At 35.6% G+C, this 18,574-nt stretch overlaps 1 protein-coding gene across 8 annotated transcripts in view; it reads left to right on the top strand.

Annotated features, from left to right (window-relative positions):
* Positions 1–18,574, top strand: part of PAPOLA (poly(A) polymerase alpha) — a 76,725-nt gene that overhangs the window by 5,118 nt on the left and 53,033 nt on the right. For all 8 annotated transcript variants that reach the window (XM_072630294.1, XM_072630292.1, XM_072630298.1 and 5 more), the window contains 2 exons: positions 11,945–12,118; positions 17,547–17,613. In XM_072630294.1, the coding sequence (XP_072486395.1) occupies positions 11,945–12,118; positions 17,547–17,613 (241 nt within the window). The remainder of the gene's footprint in view (positions 1–11,944; positions 12,119–17,546; positions 17,614–18,574) is intronic.

The following is an 18,574-nucleotide window of genomic DNA, read 5'->3' as shown; positions in this document are numbered from 1 at the left end:
GTCCATAGCATGTGGTCACCATTAACAAATTTCTGTTTATGCTCTGGATTGCTGTTCTATGAGTTATTTGTTTGCTCTGAGTTGCAGGACCTAAAGTATTCTTTTTACTCTTATAGATTCAAATCCTCTTTGCTTCTTTTGCCTAAGTTTTGATTCTTTTTAAAAGTTAAACTTTTCTTCACTTGGGACACCTAGGGTGGATGAATACGATCACCTGAGCCATACACAAGCTGCCTCTAAGTGTTTGAAGTGTCAAGGGCTTCTCAATTCTAGTAGTCTCAATAATCTGTTCTTTCTTCTTTTGGGCTGAGGAGGCATAGGGAAAAGATAAATCAACTTTTTCTATGTATAGAAGTCTAAGAATAGCAGATATTCTAATTTTTTTTACATCAGGAGTTACAAAGGCTTGCCCTCCCCCATACTTTTTGTTTGTTTGTTTGTTTCATGAACAAAGCTGCTTATTTTATTCCTTTGATGTGACTTCCTTCTCTTTCTTCTGTTGCCTGTTTGAACCACTATCTCTCAGTAAGGATAGGCCTAAATATTTTTAGTAACTTGATGGATGTGATATCACGATGTGTGATTCCTCCACTGAATGGAAATTGGAACTCATGAAGAGTTGCCTGGGCCCTCAATTTATCACTTGGTGGTCAATCTTCTGTTGATAAGCCTGTCTTGGTCTTGGCTAATAGCTATCTAGATTCATAGGCTGCAGGCTGTTGCCAAGCTGATACTTGAAACATTTCTACCTTGGTAAGACCCATAGGAGTCTTTTGCTTGGAATATCCTTTTCCTAGAATAAATAGCCTTGGACCATCTGTGGTAGTCTCTACACTACAGCTCCTAGAATCTTCTCTCTCCCCCAAATGGCTCATATCTATTTTGTATATAACTATACATGTATAGTTAGACCTTCCCCATTATGACTTGCTGGATTGTTTTGATATATTGGAGGTCCACATGAGAAATTAAGTGGGAATTTTTTGGGAGTTTTGTGGAAGCCACACACGACACACACAGGCCGGCAGATGACACAGAAACATATAGCATATATATATAATGTTGTATGATATCAACATTTTATCTTTTAATGCCATAAATATACCCAAATTTTACAATAAGGTATTGTAAATATCCCATTAAAAAAAATTCAGACTTCTTCTGTAGTATGAAGGGAGGTCCAGAAAATTTTATGTGGATTTTCCAAATTGCAGGGGCACTGCTCCCCTAACCCTGGCAATGTGGAAGGAATAATAATGTTTTTGAACTTGACTAGATTATAAGGGATATAGAGACTTTCACTATTTCTTTCTATCTCTAGCACTGTGCTTGAAAACTAGTAGGTACTTAATAAGATTGATTGATTGAATGAAGCACTTAGGTAGAGCTGAGTGGGCTCTGAGCAGTTACAGTTTTAAAGGTATAATTGAAGTTGGTGATTTCGAAGTGTGTGTGTGCGCTTGCGTGCGCAAACTACTTGTGCAGAACATACAAGAGAAGTAACCACCTTTGGAATATTTATCTAGCGCACAGAGAAGCACGTTATGTACAAAACTTGGATTAAAGCATTCCCTATTATCTATGATCACATGGTTAGTTGACTCTAAAAAATTAGTAAACTCAAACGTTAAATGTTAGCTAAGATTTGTGTGAAAGAGAAGGTTGCAACATTTTTGGTGGGATTGATGTGTGTGTACATGTATGTATGTAACTCCATTTAGTCCTGCTTATTTAAGAATATCACAAGCCTCTTTATTCTCTGAATTTTTTTAGAAGGGTGGGTCTATGTACATCCTTTATGGCAGCTGAGGATGAGTTAAAACTTCAAAAGGACAAAATGTTCAGTTCAACTTGGTCAAAACTTTTGCTTGGAAGGAAAGAAATTAAAATACCTCCTACTGCTAACTAATAAATACAAATATGGAAGCAGAGAATACCTATATAAGTGGGTTTATGTACTAAACATGTTATGTGCTAAAATTTCTCATTCTTGAGCATTTGGGAATAGCATTTTTTTAAATTCAACAGTTACTTAGTAATATGTTCAAAGAGTTAAACACTGGGATTTCTGTATTGTTAGACCTGTTGTCTAATATTGTGAACAGGTCTTGATATCCCAGATTTTAAATTTCCTACCCAATAGAGATAAACAGTGGTTTTATAACTTAGAAAGTTGTCTGGGGTACTGAGAGGTTAAATGACTTTTCTGGAGTTAAACACCTCGGTTACATGAGACTTGAATTCATGTAGCCCCTCTCCATGTTTGGCTTTCTGTCCACAGCACCATACTGCCTCTCATTACCAATAATATCACTTTGCATTTTGTATACATTTTAATTCTTTACCTTGGCAAGGATAGATACTGACATTCATGTAAATAGAGGCCTGGTTCATATAAAATCTGAATGAGACCTATTAAATACAGTGTTTCAACCTATGTCTATATTTTCAAACTAATTGATCTCATTTTTCTTTATTGAATAAATGAGGATAAGCAGGAGAGAGTTATTGTTATAACTCTTGCTGATTTTAAATATTTTTGAGGGCTTCATTGTGTCAGTCTTAAAAAAGCATGATAAAACTCATAGTAACAGATCCTTCTGGTTGATCTGATTTTGATTTATCATCATTCTGTTGTATAGGAGAATGGAAAAACAGTGGTAATGTTATGCAAGGCTTGTATGTGGAAGAGTGATTACTTTTTCTGCTTGAGCCAGGAGAGAGCAGAAGTAGGATCAATAGCTGGAGACAGATTTGTCTTGATTTAAGGAAACAGCTATCAAGTAGTGCAACTGGCTACCTCAAGAAGTCAGGAATTTTGTAGAGGGGATTCCTACTAGTGTACAGTTTGAATTATATGACTTTTAAGATCTCTTCTGAGTTACAGCCTTTGACACTGTGAATCACCCTTTTCTGGATAGTCTTTCCTCTAGGTTTTCATGATAGTACTTCCTCTTGATTCTTCTCCAATATTTTTGACTACTCCTTAAGTCTCTTTTGTTGGATTGTCATCTAGGTTTACATTCACTAACCTTGGGTATCTCTTAAGGCTGTTTCCTGTACCTCTTCTTTTCTCTCTATATTGTTTTGCTGGGTGATCTCATCAACTCCTCATGGGTTCAGTTTTTTATCCATGGAGATGTTTGACAGGGCTGTATCACCAGCCCTGAATTGTGGTTGGGCATCTTGAACTGGACGTTTTGTAAACACCTTGCACTCAACATGTTTAAAACAGTTCATTTTCTTCCCACCCCCTTATAACCTTCCATTCCCAAATGCATTCTCCTTTTGTTTTTACTCTTGAGGTATCATCATTCTCCTAGTCACCTAGGTTTACAACCTTCTTAACTCCTCTGTCATTTAGCGTGTGTATGTATACATACATAACATGTATATATTCAGTCTATTGCCAAGTCTTATCATTTCTCATATTTCCTCTCTACTTATATACTGATAGGTTTAAGCCCTTATCACTACACACTTAGATTATAGCAGCAGCCTTCTGCCTTTTTGTTGGTCTCCCTGCCTCAACTCTACCCACCGACAGTTGTCAGTGATTTTTTTTTAGAAAAAAATAATTATTTTATTTTTATTTTATAGAATAAAACAAGCATTTCCATAAAAATAGTATAATAAAAAAGATTGCATATGAAACTGCAGATCTGTTATGTACAACTTGCTGTTCCTTTTAAATATATAATAAAATTATCGTGTAGCATTTTCCCCCTTTTTTCTTCCCTCCTTGGCTACATTAAATATAAATATGTATGTATGTGTGTGTAAATATATATATATATATATGTAAAACCACTCTATATATACTTTTAATTCATCAGTTCTTTCTCTAGATGCAAAATGATTTTCTTAAAGGGAAGGTCTGAATATGTTAAGCCATCTTCCTCCTCCTCCCCACCCCCAAACTCTCCTGTTCGCTAAACTCTGGTAGCTCAAGAGCCCAAGTATGAAATCATCCTGTTTTAAGCCCCCTCACATTCTGGCCTTTTGCTATCTTTCAAGTCTAATGCTTTACTTTTCTCTACATGCTCCAAAATGCAGTGACACTGATTAACTTTATTGCTTTTCTTTATACAGCACAATCCATCTCCTGACTCAGTGCTTTTTCACTTACTGTCCCCCAGACCCAGAATACTCTCCCTCTTCAACTTTACTTAGTTTAATTCAAGTCTTACCTCTGATGTTATCTCTTGTATGTAGTTGTTTGCACTTTGTTTCTGCCACGAATGGGAATTCCCTGAGGGCAAGGACTAGTTTTTGCCTTTATTTGTATCACCAGTGCTTAGCACAGTGCCTGACCCATAATAAGCCCTTAATAAATACTTGTCTTGCTAAAGACAGAAGTTCTAGAGCTTTTAAGTGATGTCAGAGCACTGAAATTCTATGATTCTGTGATACGGTAAATACTGAATGTCCCTGATACTTTTGTAATTTATAGAAGGTATAGTACTGATACTGATAGTACTGATAGTGAAAATTGGCAAATGTCTGGTTTAATTTGTCTTATTAAAAAAAAAAGGTATTTGGATGAGCATGAACTGAACGGTAGGTAATTGTAGAAAGGCTTACAGAAGGGAGGAGGAAAGAAAAAAGCAATCTTATTGCCTGCTTTCTTTGATACCACTAGTGCCCTACTGTATTTTATTGGGGTTGAATGCCCTCTTAAGTATTCTTGGCTTTTGCTATTAATATATTTTATGAACAGTGTTGTTTTTCTTTTAATAGTTGTATATTGCCAAGACATTTAAGAACTGTTATTCATACTTGTTTACTTTGATTAATAAGCACATTAGCTTTAGGATGTGGCTATTGAATTATAGTTAATATGGTAATTGACAGTGCTTGAGTTACTGTCTTGAGTTACTTCTGTAATTAGCAACTTATCTTAATTTGCACTTTTTTTTTTGCTAGGTCTAAGTCATATTTTGATATTGCTAGGTGCACATGCAGGAGAAGTTGTTTAGAATTTTGAAATTCTAAGTAAGGATAAACTAAGTCATGATCATCATAAGGTATATAATCTGTAAATAATGTATTCAGAGTACATGTTCAATATTTTTTGTTAATAGGAATATTCAGACACTGTTTAGAGATCATTGTTTTAAGAAAGATGTCATTTGCTTCTTTGGATCAGTGCTCTTTGGGTGATGGGGGCTTTAAAGAATACTGCACCGTTATCAATGAACTGTGAAAACCTCAGGCATTTCTTTACATGGGGACTACAGAATACAATTGTTCTTTGTAACCTTATCCACAAAGCTCTTAATTTAGATCATGCATTCAGTTCAGCCACTATTTATTAAAGTTTACCATGTACAAGGCCTGTGCTCAGGGTTACAAAGTAATTTCAAGAAGGAGGCACTGTTGGTACTGGGGGAATCAGGAAAGACCTCATATCAGGAGGTAATGCCGGCCTGTGCTTTGAGGAAATCTATGGATTTCCTGTGTTTGAGGAGGTGGGTGGTGGATCACTTATGCAAAGGTGTGGATGTCAAAGGGGAAAAACCATGTCTGGGGAACAGCTAGCAGATCAGTTTGACAGGAAAAAAGAGGATAAAAGAATAATGAAATAACCAAAGGCTAGATGACTACTTGTTAGAGTATTTTTTTAGAGGGAATTATCGTTCAGTCATAGGTTGGATTAGCTGGTTTCTGAGGTCTTTTCCAACACTGAGATACTGTAATTTGGTCAAAACTAGAAATGTAATAGGTACTGGATTGTGGAGGGCTTTAAATGAGGAGATATATTTTATCTTAGAGGCGAATAATAGACTCTTAAAAATTTTTGAGTAGGAAAGGAAGAAAATAAGCATTAAGGTCCCATTATGTATCAGAGAGCCATCCCATATGACAAATAATATTTTTTGGAGAGAAAAAAAAGTCAATACAACTGATCCATACATTGAAATACTATTAAAAACATGTACCTGTGACCCTCCCTCCTCCACAAAGGGGTCGATTGAGAGTGTCTTCCTATATCTCTAAATTCTGAGTCCTGTTTAATCTTTATAATTTTGTTATTACTTTTGATTTTTTTGTGGGTGTCATACTTTCCATTTACATTGTAGTGATTATATTGTTTTCTTGGCTCTATTTTACTCAGTACCAGTTCACAGAGATCTTACTATGTGTCTCTGTATTCATCACACACATCATTTCTTACAGTATGACCATAGTCTGTTGCATTTGTGTCCCATAGTTTGTTTAGCTATTTCCCAGTTGATGGGCATCTACTTTGTATTCAGTGCCAGTCTACTACAAAGTGCTGTTAAATATATTTTGGACTATTGTGGAGACTTTGTTCTTAGCAATGGCTTCTTTGGGATATAAGCACAGGAATGAAATCTTAGGTTCAAAGGTTTTGAATATTTTAGGCTCAACAACTTTTTATGACAGTTGTCTAAAGAATAATTCATTCAGTCCCTACAAGAAAGATTCCAATTAACTCTTAGTCTAGAAATCAAGACATTATTATCCAACCTGTGTTTTCAGTCTTCTCTTCAAGTATTCCCCTGTACCTGTTACACATTCAAACCAAAAAATACTGCTAGCCATTTTCCATTGTATTCTCCTGTATTAATCAACCTGCAATGCTTTTCCTTTCTCTGCTCCTCTTCTTATGTTGAAATCCTTCTCAGATGTAATACCAGCCTCCTGAAACTTTCCCTATCCTCATTCTTTTCTACCTTCAAAACAATGATTCCCTTTCCTTAACTCCTATTTAAATGGCTTTTAATCACATTGTACTTTGTATATGGGTTTAGTCCACCTGCTTTATTCATTTTTTTTTTCTTCAGTGCCATGTCCATGTCTTTACTAGCACATCCAGGCTTGTATTACTAGCATCCAGGTGTGGTGGTTCCACTGTCATTGGTGGGGGAAAAAGCATTATTTTTATTGTTTCATTTTTTATTTGTCATTTTCATCCTGGATTCATGCTTAGCTCAGTTTTTTGGATGATCTTTCTATCTCTCTCAATAAGATTTCTTTAAGCTGTTTTTTCCCTCAGTTGTTTTTTAGTGTTTTATTAGGTAGTATTGTTTATAATCTTGCTGTATCCTCTGAAATTTTACAGACAGCTTATTTTAAGTGTTCTCTTTGGCAGTAATCTCTTCACTTGCAAGGGTATCATAAAGTAGGAAGTTGTTAAAAAAAAATAACTCACTGTCTACTTCATTTCTCACTTTTCAGTGTTATCAGCTCATTTAAATAGGTCATATTGAAGTTGTTTTGAGTGTATACCCTATCTCATTTTTATTCTTCTAGTTTAATATTTTGATCTTTGTGCTAACAAGTAAGTAGATTGACTATACTCAGAAGCTCATTCAGGAAATTACTACCATGTCTGTAATGAGTTTTCTTTCTGTTAAAATATATTCTATTTTTTGATGCTTTTTGGTGCTTGTCATGTCCCACGCCTTCTGATTGTTTTCTTGAAGAAATTATTGTTTCTGTGTATTCCTTAAACTGACAGACTCTCTTCCTTACTTCTCTGGCATATTTTTAATTTGTCTTAACATTTCCCAGTTTTACGTTCAAGTCAGAGTATCAATAAATTTTCATTTAATCTGGAGGGTCTTGTGTACCTGTCTTATTTCTTTCCTGTATAGTACCTTACATGTGGGCTGCTAGGTGGTGCAGTGAATAGAGCCCTGGGCTTCGAATCAGGAAGACATTATCTTCATGATTTCAGATCCACCTCAGACATACATTAGTGTGACCCTGGGCAAGTCACTTAACCCTATTTGCCTTAGTTTCCTTATTGTAAAAAGAGCTGAAGAAAGAAATTGGAAACCACTCAAGTATTTTTACCAAGAAAACCCCAAATGGGATCCTGAAGAATCCGACAAGACTGAAATGACTCAGCAGCAACAGGTAGTTGCTTACATGTAGTGAACTTTTAAATGTTTGCTGCTCTTGTAATATTTTAAAGTTTTTTCATGTTAGCAACACATAAAAATATTTAAAAAGTTAACCTCCTCAAGAATAGAATGGATGTTGTTCAGTTGTCTAGTTCACCCAATCCTTCAAGGAGTAGGAACAAAAGAAATCAGTACCTTCCAATTTTTCTCTTTACATAATTTTTTGATCAGTCAAATTTTAAAAATAATTGTTCTTGAAAAGGTATAATAATGTTTTTATGCGTTGGTACTATTGAAAGTACTAGAATAAAGAATATTATCTATTATCAAAGAAATATATGATCAAAAGAAAATACACTGATTATGTGGAGAGGCCAAGGGATACTGGTATTGTAATTTTAAGAAATGGTGAATGGCCCAGTTTGTTGGGTTAACCCAGTTTGGGGAAACTTAGGAGAAGATGTGAATAAGAGTCACATAGGGCGGGGAAGCATGGATGAGTTGCAGCCTTTATTGTTGTAATACATCTTCAACAATGAGACTACTGATCCATTTAAATACATGATAGTATTCTACGTAGTGAGTATTGTATATTGATAAAATTCATGACCTGAATTCAAGTCCTGATTTGCCATTTGCGACCTGTGTGACCTCGGGAAAGTTACATAAACTCTTTAGCCCTCAATTGTTTTTATTAAATATAAGACTTGAATTAGATGTCCTTTAAGGTCTCTTCTAGTTCTACATTTATTTTTAGTTGAGAGGCAGGCTGACATTGAATAGAGTTCTTAGAGTCAAGGAGTCCTAGTGTGTATATCATGACCTTGGGCAAGTCAATCAAATCAATGTTAAACACCTTCTGTGTGCTAGGCACTGTGCTAAGCCTTAGTTGGGTGTGTAGAGAAAAGTAAAAGACAACCCCTGCTCTCACAGAGCTCAAAGTCTAATGGGCAAGACAACATGCAGACAGCTTTGTACAGATAAACTATGGAAAGGATTAATTGGAAATAATCCATAGAGAGAAAGCACTATTAGAATTAACAGAAATTGGGAAAGGCTTCCTCCAGAACAGAGGTGTCAAATACATATCCTCCTGATTTTGTCTGTGTTTGTGTGTGTGTGTGTGTGTTCATCCTTCGTTGCCGAAGAAGACCATGCCATCAGAGAAATAATGATGTGACTTGCACTTGACTTTGTTTTGAGGGAGGGAGGGCTGTGCAGATCACCAGCCTTACTTCTCCTCCAGAGCCATCTGAATCCAGTGACCAGATATTCATCAAGATGACTGGAGATGAGGCAGTTGGGGTTAAGTGACTTGCGCAAGGTCACACAGGTAGTGAGTGTCACGTGTTTGAGGTGAGATTTGAATTCGGGTCCTCCTGACTCCTGCTCTGGTGCTCTATCCACTGCACCACATAGCTACCCTATCCTCCTGATTGAGGCCTGTATCAGAGGAAAATGTAATTAGGAAATATTTGACAAAATAAATATACAATAAAATTTAGATGGTAATTACATTTTAAAACTGTATATAGCTTGCAAAGATCCTTATGCACAGTTTAGTGGTCTCTGTTTCTTTTTTGAATTGAAACCACTGCTATAGACTATGGGATTTTAGCTGCGGCTTGAAGGAAGCCAGGTGATAGAGATCAGGAGGGAGAGCATTCCAGTTGTGGAGAACAGATAGTGAAAATACCCTAAGTTGAGAAATTGAGTGAATTGTTGAAGGAACAGCAGAGGAGACCAGAGTTAGCATTTATTAAGTACCTGCAGTTTCAGGCAGTATGCTAGGTGTTAGGGATGCAAAGATAAAAATTAAACATTCCCTCAGTGAAAGTCAAAGGCAGTATGATACAGTGCTGACTTTGGAGTCCGGGGACAGGAATTCAGATTCTGCCTCTGTCAGGGACTGTTTTATGATCTTCACCTCCCTGGACCTCAGTTTTCTAGGTGGCTTCCAAGGATTCTGTGATCTTAACATAAAATGTAAGAACAAGATATTCTACACTCTCATTAGAGGGGATTTGGAAGGAGGCCTCTCCAACGTACCTCTCAGTGTCTCAGGCAGTTCTCTGATTGTAAAAGTTAATAAATTGCTAGACTGATTGTCTATGCATGAAGTGTTTTTTCCGTTGTGAGATCTGTGAAACCACAGATATGAATCAAATAGTAATAACAAAGTCAAACTCTAGGTTTTTTAATGTACCTGATGGAATATTATTATCTTACATTTACTTGTTATGTATTGACTATGGAAACTAGGGAGACTTGATCCTGGCTTATGACATATTGCAACATATTTTAACTGGAAATAGCAACTTTAAAGGTAATCTGGATAGCCCACTAGTAATTCTATCAGGTTATTTTTCTCCCTACAACATTAAAGAAACAATAGCACATGTTAGAATAAGTTAAAAATCTACATTTTGAATTGTTGAATTTCTTTGGATTAATTACTATTGAGGAAGCTTTTTTTTTTTTTGCTTGAGATAATGAGATTTAAAGTTCAGAGATGGTAGAAAATGTTTATAGATATATGCCCAGAGACAATGGATATTTTGAAAAGGCCATTTATTTTGGTTCATCCAAATATAAAATATAGGTTAAAAGATAGCTAAATGTAAGAATTATTGCTGAAGTTTTATTTAGATATAAAAAGTTCATTCTGAAAGGAAATTCGAATATGAGGAGAGTAGCTGGAGATGTTATTATACATTTTGATATAAAGGGAAACATGGATCATGTGAAATGGAGAACAGGAATGTACTTTGGAGGAAAATAGACCTATGTGGAACATGGTCTTTCCACTATAACCTGAAAAAAATCTCAGAATACTCAGGTGGAAACTCTTCAACCATTGAGATACTGGAAATTGTGCATGCCCAAAAAAGAATTACAAGATTGAATTTACTGTATTGATAACATGCTGAATTAATACCACAAAGTCCTGTACTCAGTAGCACTTTTACTTACGTAGAAGTTATTTTGATAGTTCTTGAAAGATTCTCTGGAACTTAAAGGAGTGAGCTTTGTGAACCAGATTGGCTTTTTTACCATGACAAGTTTTTGCATCGTAGTATATGTACTATTAAAAAAATATCAAAATACTATCAATCAATTCAGTGCACCCAATTTATCCACAGCCCTAAATGATGTTTGGTTGTTTACAAATAACAATCCAGTTTTGTGGACAAAAATTTACAGTTAAAGACATTCAAAAGAATGTGGACTATAGGTTCTGAAGGAGTTTCCAAAAGAAAAGTTCAAAAAAATGCTTCAAGGTAAAGTATTGGTAAATATGTTGTATTTTTTTCCCAAGGGGATTCCTTTGAAGGGGACAACACTTGGGGTCAATACTTTAAAGCTGTAAGTTTGGAAAGGTAAAGAGAGTGCCACTGGAACTGTGATCTGTGGATATTCTTTCCAATAATGTGCATTACAACTCGTTTTATTGTCCAGAGGATTAAAGTGGTTTTTTTTTTTGTTTTTTTTTTTAGCTTTAGCCATTTTTTTCTACATAGTTTAGATGCTGAGCACTGTTCTGGGAAACTTTTGTGTAAAATATGATATATTGGAAAAGGAACAAATTTTGACTTTTCAGGGTTTTTGGTTTTAGTGAAATAAACACTATTGCTTAACAATCTGTGAGGTACCCACCTTCATACATAAGAAAAATTTTCAAGGATAATTGGCAAATAATTTTTCAGTACCTGATTCATCTAGATCACATTTTAGTTTTTAAAATATTTCTTAAGCTCAAGAGTTTTATTGGATTTCCTTTTTTTCTTGTAATATTTGGTTCATTGTTTTAAAATTTCAAACCAAATTGGGGAAAAATAGAATTTTTCCTATTTTGTTTTGTCTTTGGTAACTTGGATTCTTATATTTTGTTATCAGGTAAATTAGGATTGGTAAATTAGGATTACTTTTAAAATTAATTAGAATCAGCTATCTCTTAACTTTGCTTTTGGAATACATATTTTGTACAAAACATTCTCTAGTCATGCATGTTTGTTACAAAATAGTAGGAATTTTTTGCAGTAATTTTATCTAATTACATTTATTAGTCCAGTTACAACCCAGGGATCACAACAAACACAACCGCCACAGAAGCATTATGGCATTACCTCTCCCATCAGTTTAGCGGCCCCCAAAGAGACAGACTGCATACTCACACAGAAACTAATTGAAACCCTAAAGCCCTTTGGGGTTTTTGAAGAGGAAGAGGAACTGCAGCGCAGGTAAGTAAATTTACTTTTTATAATTGCTTACTCTAGTATGAATTAATTCCTACATAGGAAGTATTTTCATTTCTAAATTGTGCTAATTTCTTCCTTTCCTCCAAATCTAGGTCACCTATTCATGTTTTAAGTTCCTGTTCATATCAGTCATGTTTTGTGTTCTTCTCCCCTTTCCCTGTCTCTTTTCATCTTCCTTCCCCTAAAACAAAAACAAAATCCAAACCTAAGTTTTCTTAGCAAGTTCTTTGTGGCTCTGCCCCCTTAGAGGGGGAAGAATCTATTTTGTCCTAATTATGCCAATTGCAGAGTTGCATACCCTCTGAGTGAATACTGAAAATATCAGAGAAAGAGGGGTTCATACCAGCTTGGTTATTAATAGGTTTTATTAGGCTTGTTAATTAGGTTAAGTAGGAGAGTTTACTCACGAGGCCATTTGTCCTGGCTGGCAGCAGGACAAAGCAACATCATGGATTCTCACACTAACCCTGGGCCAGATAAGGTATCATATAGGAAAAGAACAAAAAAGACATAGTGCCAGGGATGACCTAGGGTCACATGCAAATTTTCCCATGGGATAGTTGTTACTTCTTTTGTTGATTATATTTACTCCAGGTAGTTTATATTTTTTTGTGGAGTCATAGGTCATGTTCCTCCTCTGACCACCACTATGCACTCTACCCTTTGTGCCCTGCTTGCACAGTCTTTCCAGTAATATCTTCTGCAAAGTTCCCTAAGTGGTATGCAAGTGGTTTTGTTATGGAGGAAGCAGAGGAGCCTACCGATGAATTACATCGGAGGTACAATCCTCAACAGCAGTATGAACACATGTAGACAGACAACATGACCAATAAGGAAATTACAGTTGTCCCAATTTTCTTCTCTTCTGCCCCTAGGGAGGTGAAGGAAGAATCAGTACCATTTGATGATTAGTGGGGGAACTGAATATCTAAACCTGGGGGAGTGGAGGGCTGGGCAACCTGTGGCTTTGAAGCCACATGTGTCCTTCTGGGTCCTTGGGTGCATGTGGCCTTTTGACTGAGTCCCAAGTTTTACAGATTAAATCCCTTTAATTAAAGGGATTGTGAAATTTGGATTCAGTCAAAGGGCTGCACTTGAGGACCTAGAAGGCCATATGTGACCTTGAGGCTGCATGTTTCCCCATCCCTGAAACTTAATTATCACAAGCTAGCTGAATTTCTGAACTAAGTTCAGAGATTAAAAAAAAACATGGCTTGGGCAGTTCTACAACACCCAGAGAGTCATGCAGAGCGGTATCAGCATCAATTACAACATGGATGATTCTGAAACATTTGATTTTCTCAATTTCCCCCTTTTGTCTAGGGGAGACTTGCTACAAATTTCCTTGACAAGTTAATGTAAGAACAAGAAGAATGATCAATCGTTGTACAAGCCATAGCACGCATGAATATCTAAAGCCATGAACTTAATTTTAGAGGGGAAATTTGCTTGACACCAAGATAACAGAACTCAGTATACAAATACAGTAAAACAAAAAACCAAAGTAGAAATGACCATGGGATCATAAACATTAGCTAATAACAAGTGTTTGTATTTTAGTAACTCACTTCCAATGTCCTTTTAATCAGCTCATTTCATCTTGGATCTCAGATTCCATGTAGTTGTTTGGTCCCTGGAACATCTTTTCTTGGGGCAGTCTGGAAAATGTCTTGTTCTCAGGGGCATCTTTTCAGTAGATCTGCTTCTCTGGTTGCAGGTTACTTGTAAAGACTCTCAGATGTTTCTGCTTAAATCTTTTGCAAAACAGATCTCAATACAAATTAGTATAGCCTCTCAAATTTTACTTTTTCAATAACTAGTTCATGTGACAAAGACTAGCTCAGCCCTTGTAACTCTGATCTTATTAACGATAGACTTGTAAGAAGAACATCAAACTAGGTCCCATAGTTCACTTGAAACTTAAGAAAATTTGTTTTTACATACCCGATTAGAATCATTTACATTTGACATATATGGTTGTTTGATCTTGTTGCTTGGTCCCAAAAAGTTTCCACCACAGTTCTAGTTGCTTTTGGAGGGTCAGATGCTGTTGAGGATATAATTCTATATATGAAAATATGGGTAGCAACACTCTTGATATGTAGAGGCTATTTACCCCTAGGTTAAGTGGTCACACAAATGAGTTTACTTACAAGAGACTCCAATTGCCACAGAAAACTTGGGATGGGATGTGTAGATACTCTTATGTAATTAATTCTCAATTGTATACAGAGGACAATGTATATTAAATGGATTTCCTGTAGTAAAACATGTTCAGTTGTTAATTATATTCAAATGGAATAGATATTATGCAGATATTTCTCTTCACTAAGATGACTGATGATACTGAAATTCTTTTCCCTATAAAAAACAGAAGTGGTTTCTGATTTTAACCTCATAAATTAATAGATTCATGTCTTTATCTAGTTATTCCCATAACATTTTGAAAGGATGAAATATTTCAGGGATTTAATCTTATATGATTATGTAAATATTAGCAGGTAGATGGTAAGTCCAAGTATTAATTTACTTAATTGTTTGGGATATGGAATGACTACCCATTGAGATCGAAAAGAGTGAAATCTTGCATAATTGTATTGTGTTCATATCCTTTACCCACCACGTGCTCTGATTATAGAAATTTGCTTACATAAAAGAAAAAGGGACATGATTATAATAGCATCAAACTGGTCCTTGGGGTCTAAACCTAGGGGCACAAAATAACTAAATATATGGCAGGATAAAACATCTTTATCTCTTGTTTGACTTCAGGTAAGGGCCACAGTTGAAAGCTAGTCATGCAATAACAATTCCACCTAATAGCCAAACTCAAGAATAGCCAGGTGGTAAAACATTCTGTTCTAAATGAAGTAATACAATGGGGAAGCTGAGCCAAAAGAATCCTACCTTCTTCTAGGCTAAGGCCATCCTCCTTGTTTTTTTCCCCAGATACAGACCTCTACCTGTAACAGTTCAGAATATATGCCCTCTGAGTAGTTTGTGGCATAACTCTGCAGTGGTGGATTACTGACTTAATGATCCATCAGACAACTATACCTGAATTCAAAACTCTAAACAATATTGGTTACAGTCCCAAGAGTAAAAATGGCAAGTTTCACTAATCACAGTTTAGGTCCAGATAATAATTATTTTTGCTCTCATGGAGTTGCAGTAAGCAGGACTCACACATACTTAAGAGATTTCACTTAACTTTCACTTATTTTTCTTTATAATACATATTAAAAACAAACTTATAAGTTATCAGTAATCCAATTTCATTGTTTAGGAATTCCATAACCCTCAACAAGTTCTTTTCACAGGGCTAATGGCCTTGCCCAAACAGATGGTTTCAGTTTATAGATGAAAGGCAATCTACAAGTTCTTTTCATACACAGTAATTAGCAATTCCTTCCCCTTTTGCCTCCTTTAAAAAATTTTTCCAGTCCTTACTGAGTGTCATCACTCAATAATGGATCTAACTGGCAGGATTTTTTCCCAAGCTGTTGTAACTTGTCTTTCTGGGAGTTTTTAGGAAGACTTGATCTTCCCCCTCCTGTTCCTTTAAATAAGTTTTCTCATTTCATGAACCAGGAAAGAGTTAATAATAATGTAGGTAGGCAGTTTGTAAGTGCCAGGTCTAATTTTTTTCTTCTGAAACTTCAGTGACTGGACCCCCAAACCCATCTTTCTATAATCAGTGAAGTGACCTTCTCTAGCTGTAAAACAATAATCTGTCATTTTAAGGGGGGGAGGTGGGAAATACTTTTAGTTCCCTTAAAACAGATTCTAAAGAATATTAACCCAGTTGTTTGATAGCATTTATTTTCAACATTTATAAAAACATTCGAACCACAATATAGGTTTGAGGGGAAAAGATTCCCTTTTCTATTAGTACTTCTACAGTCCAGAACTTGGCCACAGTTTGGAAACATAAAGGAAGAGAAAGAAGCTTTCTGAAAATTTCTAGAGGTTCACATTAGTTAATAAAACACAAATTTTTCCTTCTAAAAACTCTGTGTGCACAATTACAGACTCTTGAGAGACACACAAACATAGGCACAGAAAAACACAAACAGACCTACAGTTGTGAGATAGGGGCCCCATTATTAAAAGTTGCTTCTGCTTGCCAGCCTTACTAGGTATTTCCAGAGGCCATGCTGTCTATCCTACACATACAAATACATACAACTTATGAAATTATTACCTTTTTAAAATTCCACCTGTCTTGTTTCTTGCATATTTTGATCTGACACTTCCTTTATTAATCATATCCCAAATAATCTTCACTTCTCTGAGTTTTTCTCCTGTCTCCTGTCCCTCTGATGCAAGCTGTCAGAAAGGAAGGGAGGGAGGCATGAAGGGGTGGGATTGATGGGGTGGGAAGAAGAGAGAAATTCTTTTCTTTGTGCTGTGATATAGAGAGCAGTTGCCATTTCAGGGTCTCTCTTATCTTTGCCTAGCCTATAAATTTTCCATTAAGCAACACAAACAGCCTGCTGGGATTTCTCCTTGGAAGCTTATCAGTGCACAAGCCAATATGCAGTTTGCAGGTGTCCCTGTACTGGTGCAGTTCAGGCCACCCCTTCTACATCCAATTGGATGCATAGAGCCAAACTGGGATTCCCCTCTAACAGACATGCCATCTCCCCCTTAGAGATGAGGATGGTTAAGATTCCCTGTGTCAAAGCCTTACTTCCCAAGCAGCTTTATTTAGTATCCTGCCAATTAAACAAAATGCAAAGGGGTGAAATCTGTTCTGCCCCTAATTATGCCAATTACTGGGAGGCATACCCTTCTAATGAATACTGAAATAACCAAAAAACAGGGTTTTATACCAACTGGATTATTAATAAATTTTATTAGGGTTTATTAGGTTAAGTGGGGCAATTTATTCACAAGAGGCCATTTATCCTGGCTGATAAGAAGACCAAGTAATATCATGGATCCCCACACTAACCCTGGGCCAGGTCAGATATCATATAGAAACAGAACAAAGAAGGCATAGTGCCAAGGATGTCCTAGGATCATGTGCAAATTTTCCCATGGGATGGTTAGAACTTCTTTTGCTGTTTCTGGCTACCCCTGTATACTTTGGTGAAATTTTGTTTTTAATGCAATAGGTTTGTGTATGGTTAGGAATTTATGGGGAGAAATGGAAAGGTTTTTGTATTTATGGAGTAGTAGCCATGTAGAGAAATGCACAGCTGATCTCTTAAATGCTTATAAAATCTTTCACAGACATAGTCTAGATGTCAGAACACAAGACATAAGTCCAGGAAAACTAGTTATTGAAACTATTCAGCTATGAAAAGGTTTTTTGGGATTTAGTTTATTCATCTTATCAGTGGTGATACTGAATGATGAGCATTGTAAACGATAATATAGAGAAAATGTTAATTTTTCTCAACAGGATTTTAATTTTGGGAAAATTAAATAACCTGGTAAAAGAATGGATACGGGAAATCAGTGAAAGCAAGGTATGGAAATTTTAAGACTTTTATAAGTATGATAATAACAATAACCTTATTCCATTATTCAGATTTGTAAAGAACCCTTAACTGAATTGGAGGCCAAAAATTGTCTGATGGCCAATTCATAGTCCATTCTGTATTGCTGATATAAAAATTTATTACTGGATTGTTATGACTTTGGGTCTTAAACTCCAGCCTAAGGAATTAGATATATTTTTGACTAATGTATTTGAGAATTTAAATTCATTTCTTGAGCTAGATGTGTCTTACTTTGAACAATAGATAGGTTGTTGAAAAGTTGTTTAAATAAAATAATTGTAAGTAATGTGGGGAATTGCTCTTTGAACCAATCCTTCATTCTTCCATTAATGAAGTAAAGCATTAATAATGTGAATAATTCTTGATTGGTGTATTTTATGTTTGTATTTTCATACGTTTAATTTTCCTGAATTAGGTCAGTCTGCATTTAAATTTTGGGGTGACTTAGCAATTAGTATTAGACAGTCTCTGAGTTATAATCATCCAACTTATGATATATAGAAACAACTTAGCTATCATCCCACACTTTGATCTAATGAGGAGATTATTCTCTGGGTAACCTTATTCCCTTTTTGTGAGAGTGTGACACACATAACCAAAGCTGGAATAGTGTATACGTTCGTCAGTCTTCCAAATTCTTTTTTTGCTGCAGGACATTTTACCCATAGAACTAGTGTTAAAAATGGTACTTAATTTCTTGAGGTAGTTTACCTGTACTATGATTTATTAAAAAAAATAAAGACTTAGAATAGGATCTCAAAGGGTAGTAACAGATGTTGACTTCAAAAGAGCTAGGAAATTCTGAGTTTTTTCAGCTACATTATGGATAGCATAAATAGACATTTAATAGATGTTTTTTGTATAATTGACAATCAGACCTCAACTCCACTCATCAAAACACAGGGCAATTCCATGTGTTTAATATTTA

The sequence above is a fragment of the Notamacropus eugenii genome, chromosome 1 (genome assembly GCF_028372415.1).
Source record: "Notamacropus eugenii isolate mMacEug1 chromosome 1, mMacEug1.pri_v2, whole genome shotgun sequence".
NCBI classification, from domain to species: Eukaryota; Metazoa; Chordata; class Mammalia; order Diprotodontia; family Macropodidae; genus Notamacropus; species Notamacropus eugenii.
Note: the sequence above shows the minus strand (reverse complement) of the source record. Positions and strands in the feature narration are given on the sequence as shown.